Genomic DNA, 5,893 nt, shown 5'->3' on the forward strand with positions numbered 1-5,893 from the left:
AGCGGAAGATGAAGTCAGCTGCAGGAAAACAACATACACTGACATCAATATGCGCTATCCACGCATTATTGATGATGTACGACTCACATTTGGCAGATATCTGATTTGTATCTGATTTTTTTTACCCATATAACGGGGGCCTAAATCAGATCTGACAATTTCCAATATCATGCGTTCATGTGTATCACCCGTTTACACATTCATGTTACAGATCCAATCTGTGCCACTTGAACCTTGTAGTGTACTGTAAAGACAGCCTTAGACACAGGATAGTTGTGTTTAATACCCACATAACACCAGCAGTAAAGTTGTTTCTTTTAACCCTGAAGCCTTCAACAATGTTTACCACATATTTATTATCAATACTACATACTACATTTTGGCCAAATCAGTACGTTCAAGCAGTTTTGAATACAGGATTTCTGGCAAAAGCTTGTCCCATCGGATCTGCTTACGTAAAAGCCAGTGGAGACTACTGATGATGATGTGTGTGATTGTTGAAGGGGTGTCCCATTTTGTAGGGGGTTGATTTTCAACCCCTACCCCTTGTAGCTCTGTTCCAAGGGACAAGGGGCAAGGGGTAAAAAAGAGAAATGGGATTGGGCCAATGTTTCTAAACTCATTGAAGTGGTAGAAAAATGGTTATAATAGGATGAATTGTACCACTGCTGCAACCTGAGGCTGCAACTGCACTATGTAACTTTCCTGTGCGGTTAGGAACTCTGTGGTCCTGGTACACTACAGCTCCGCTAGGCTCCAGAGCTCGAGCTCAAGCCCAGTCTCCTTGCTCCTCTCAGGTACACACGAGCACCCTGTGTTGGGCTGCACGGTCGACCAGCCTCCCCTCCAGAGCTCAAGCTCTGGAGCTTTGCTTGCCACCACTATCAGCAACAGTGACAGTGACGGCACAGCTACTGGCAATGGCAATGGTACTGCCGGTACCTGCAACGGCAACAAATTTAAGTATATGCTACTGTGCTTCTCTGGGAATGAAATAGCAGACAGTTGCTTTTTTCAACCAGACTAGACTGACTGACCGCGACTCCTTAGTGGGGGGTGGGAAGTAGAACAGCTTTGAGGACCTGCAAAATTTATGCATGTAGCATTATGGGTTTTGTTTTCTTTTGTGTTGATTTGAGTTTGTAGTGTTTGTGTATATAAGATATTTTGTTTGGTTTCTTTTCTTTCTTTTTGTTTATTTTTTTATGCAGTGACCTCAGCTGATAGTTATTCTCTCATCCTGACTTAAGTTGAGTCAGTGGTACAGATTAATATTGTGCTCTTTGGAAATAAAAAAGAACTATAATTGTTTTTTTTTACAGAAGATAAGTAACTTAAATAAATAAATGGCTTTATTGTGACTAAATAAAACGTGTTAAACTTTTTCTAACACCCTGCCTGTATTCATTTGTGTACTTGCCTGTACATGGGTGATTGTTTTTGGGAAACCCTCTGAGAAAGTAATGTTTAAAAAAAAAAAGTAAATTCTTTAGGTGCAAGTCCTAAGGTGGCGTTGTTGGTGTAATTCTCTAGATCTGCCACTCACAGTTCAGCGGTATCGTTCGTTCATTACCGCCCGCCCGCCACACAAGGGAGGCACTTTCTGGCTGGAGAGCTGGTTTGGGTCTACAGCCCTTGGCGCAAGAAGGGCCGGTGCCCAAAGCTGGACAGCCAGTGGGTGGGCCCATGTAGAGTCCCCCTTACCCCTCTTCCCCTGCCGCCCTGAGCCCCCAGTTCCCCAAACAGCTCGCCCACAAAGGCAGAGGAGAGCTCCTGACCGGTTCAGAGACTTTGTTGGTCCCCTTTGTGGGGGGAATTAGTTAGGACCACACCACATGTTCCTGAAAGGGCTACAATGCGCCCTGGTCTCACAGGAGGGGCCGGTAGTCTACCCGGACCATCCTAGTTTAGATAAATGTGTTTAAATAAATAAAATTGACATTTATTTTTGTTATTTGTTCAAAAAAAAAAGAAAAGGAAAGTATTGACTTTGCTCAGTAATCTTGTTTATGCAATTATTTTCATGCATAGTGTTGTTGAGATGTATGTGAGTTCAGACTATAATTGTTCTGGGCGTCCCTCGAGGGCGAGGAACTTTGTGGTGGGGGGGGGGGGTAGTGTAATGGCCCCAGTTAAAAGCCATAGGCTGTCCGCCTGTCACCCTTAACTCTTTCTGTCAAACACTGGACTGCAGGTCATGTCAGTCAGCGTGCAGGCCGGTGGTTGGTGGAGAGAGTGGGGGGGGGCGGCGGCAGTCCCGGAGTCTGAGAAGTGAGCACCAGAAGTTTGTGTTGTGAATGGGAGCTGAGAATGCGGCTGTTGTACTCGTTTTGGTGAAGTTAAATAAAAACGTAGACTCAGAAGATAAACCTCGTCTCGGACACTTCTGTGAGCATTACAATATTATTACTATTTTCATTTTGACTGTCGAATTTTTTTCAGATAACAGGAAAATGTTTCCTCCGCATGGTTCTGGAATACTCCTAATAAAACCTCTATCACACCATTCACAGAATTGGTTATAAAGGAGATAACACTTGTTAATCAGTTACCTCTTGATGTGTTGGAAGATGTACTTTTGAACTTTGGATAGAAAAACACCCTTGCATCACAGATAACATGATAAGATTCACCTTTAGACGAAAATAAATTTAATCTGTGTGGGTCCAGCTACAGGAGAAAGAGGTAGAAACTACAATACTGCTGCTTCAACCTGCTGTGTTTTCAGCTTCTCTAAAATGGCTTCCAGATTAGAGGAGGGTCTCTGCTGTACGGTCTGCCAAGAGGTCTTCAGCGATCCGGTTGTTCTGTCCTGTAGCCACAGCTTCTGTAAAGTCTGTCTGAAGTCCTGGTGGAGAGAGAGACCAACACGAGAGTGTCCAGTTTGTAACAGAAGATCTTCAAGGGAAGAGCCTCCTTTAAACCGAGTGTTGAAGAACCTGTGTGAGACCTTCTTACAGGAGAGAGAAGAGAGATCTTCAGAATCTCTCTGCAGTCTGCACTCTGAGAAACTCAAACTCTTCTGTCTGGACCATCAGCAACCAGTGTGTCTTGTCTGCAGAGATTCAGAAAAACACAACAACCACAGATTCAGACCCATTGATGAAGCTGCTCAACAACAGAAGGAGAAAGTTGAGAAAACTCTGGAGCCCTTAAAGAGGAAGTTAAAGCGTTTTGAACAACTTAACGTGGAGTGTAATCAAACAGCAGAACACATCAAGGTCCAGGTCCAACACACAGAGAGACAGATCAAGGAGCAGTTTAAGAAGCTTCACCAGTTTCTAGAGGAGGAAGAGGAGGCCAGGATCAAAGCTCTGAGGGAGGAAGAGCAGCAGAAGAGTCGGGTGATGAAGGAGAAGACTGAGGCTCTGAGCAGAGAGATAGCAGCTCTGTCTCACACAGTCAGAGACACAGAGGACGAGCTGAGAGCTGAAGACGTCTCGTTCCTCAATAACTACAAGGCTGCAGTGGAAAGAGTCCAGCAGCGCCCCCTGCTGGATGATCCACAGCTGGGCTCAGGAGCTCTGATAGATGTGGCCAAACATCTGGGCAACCTGGTCTTCAACATCTCGAACAAGATGAAGGACCAGGTCTTCTACAGTCCTGTGGTTCTGGACCCAAACTCTGCTCATCCAGAACAAACCACCCATCAGCATCCACATCATAGTTCTACTTTGTTGTCACAGACAGAAGAATTTGAACAGCAATTGCCTAGTCTTATGGACCTGGTAAATACTGCCCTGGTAATACGACTAGCAAGGCAAATGCCATGACCCCCCTAAAAGGGGTGTGCTCCCCCCACAAAGGATCGACACCTTTTTTTAATTATTTACTTACTACTAAGATATATTAATTTGCCTGGTAAGTGTAATTCGGCTTCCTTCTGTCACACATGATTGACGTGGGTGATGTTTAAGGTCAGAGTCACCTGCTGAGCTTCAGTCAATGTTGAAAGCAGGTTTGTGAGTAGGCTATAGGACTATGTAAACTATGTATTTTCATGGTCACCTGTTAGAAATGAGCTATAAAAAGCATGAGGGTGATGCTGAATGTAGAGCTTCTTAAGTCATGGACCACCCGAGGTCTTGGTGAAACTGTGTGTTGTCCTCCACAGACAGTTCAAGCCTTTGCGTTGTCCATTAATTCCTGATAATTGGACACCTCTTTGGGCATTATCCTGCTTATACCATGGTCACTTACTAAATAAATAATCAAATCAAATACTTTAATGTTCTTTAGAGTTAAAATTGTGAGGTTTTTTTTTTTTTTTTTACAAGCCACAGCTGAGAGGACTATTTAATATCCCTGGTCCACAGGTGTTGCCAGGGAACCCTGCTGTGGTCACAGTCAGAGTAGAACCATAGTGAAATAATATATGTTCTGAATCTCTTTTGTCATGGTTATACACTGAAAAAAAATCCTTTGGATTTACTTGATTTTAATGTGTACATCCGTCCCACATGATAAGAATGTGTAAGACTGACAAAATATCCTTGTTTCTCTCAATGAATTATTTACTAGTTAAGCCAACATATTCCAGTCATGTTCAGAAATTACATTACAATACACCATTTTCTGGTGTTCTGATGATGTTAAAATTAATCTCTTCAGAGCTTACTGTACCCCCCTCTATACTGCACCCTTGTGGGTTAAGTTCAAAAAGGCAAGCATTCGCAAACCTCAGGTTGCCTAACGACTGCCTACGGATTTTGATGGGTAAACCTAGGTGGTGCAGTGCAAGTGAGTTATTTTGTCAAGTGCGAGTAAATACATTTCATGCTCTATTGCGGAAATTGATGTAAAAATTCATCTGTCGACTGAATGACACAAAATTCTGTCTTAATGCTGTTGTCCAATCCTGGTCTCAGTGCTGTGAGATACCAGTCAGCCATGTGGAAACACTGGTATGACTGTCTCTTTTAAATTTGTATGTGTGTGTGTTTGGTCGTCTTTTTTAAATGGACATTGAGTCAATAAAAGTCTATCTATACAGTATGTATGGTACACCTGGTCAAAATTTCTTGAGATCAAGTCTCCTGGGTTTCCCATTCTTTTGCAGGGTGCTGCTCTCTAAAATAGTCGAAAACTAAAATAATACAGTGATATTGCATACATCACACAGTCCACTAGTAGTTATTCCTTCAGAATAAAGACAACAATGAAGCAAAACAAGATGCTGTAGCTTCCTTTTACAACCCTTTCACCATGATTCTCAGTTTTTCACAATCCAATCAATTAAAATGCTGCTGCTTCAACTGTAACTGGAATGCTGATGTTGAGTAAACTTATCAAATTATTAAAGGTGAGAGTGAGTTGGATTTCGTTGGTGATGCTGCTGAGTCAGCGCTCCTCCCTCCTCAAACGTTCTCTCAGCACTTTGATTTGTGGAATCAAATCAGAGGGAGTTGATCCTCTGTGGTTTCCTACAAACCATCACAGTCAAGCGAGTGTTTCCTCTTTGCCTCAACCTGGACTCTGCTCAGTGTTACTTATGCTCATCATCACAGTGACCTTTGTCCAGGTTTACAACTGTTACTGCCTCATGTGGTTTTGCTGAACACTGCAAACACTGAGACTTTGTGTTTTTATTTCAAACATTTCAAAATATTTAACGATTTTGAAGACACTGATCATCAAAAATTTTAATTTTAGATTATTATATTTATTAGATTATTACCTATTATAAAATAATAACCCCATTGACTGCCAGGAATGCAGCACCTACTCATGGGGTCCACATACAACATAATAAAAGTATAACAAACATGGCATAAAAATATACATAAAATACAACATTGATTACATATACACATACATTGCACAGCATTATACATCAAAACATATTATGCATGTAAAAAGAGTTTTTTTACCCATAAATTGGTGCCAAGCAAAA

The 5,893-nt window shown here is 42.1% G+C and overlaps 1 protein-coding gene across 1 annotated transcript; it reads left to right on the forward strand.

The window, feature by feature from the left end:
* Positions 1-2,677: 2,677 nt before the first annotated feature.
* Positions 2,678-4,973, forward strand: LOC310986722 (E3 ubiquitin-protein ligase TRIM35-like). Its single transcript, XM_083972774.1, has one exon. The coding sequence runs from the start codon at positions 2,739-2,741 to the stop codon at positions 3,771-3,773; it is 1,035 nt and encodes a 344-aa protein (XP_083828900.1). The 5' UTR covers positions 2,678-2,738; the 3' UTR covers positions 3,774-4,973.
* The last annotated feature ends 920 nt before the right edge of the window (positions 4,974-5,893 follow it).

This window comes from Trachurus trachurus (assembly GCF_905171665.1).
Source record: "Trachurus trachurus genome assembly, chromosome: 5".
NCBI lineage: Eukaryota > Metazoa > Chordata > Actinopteri > Carangiformes > Carangidae > Trachurus > Trachurus trachurus.

Bases quoted from the DNA above. Each gene is read 5' to 3' on its own strand.
- LOC310986722 (XM_083972774.1), top strand. From the start codon at position 2,739: ATGGCTTCCAGATTAGAGGAGGGTCTCTGCTGTACGGTCTGCCAAGAG.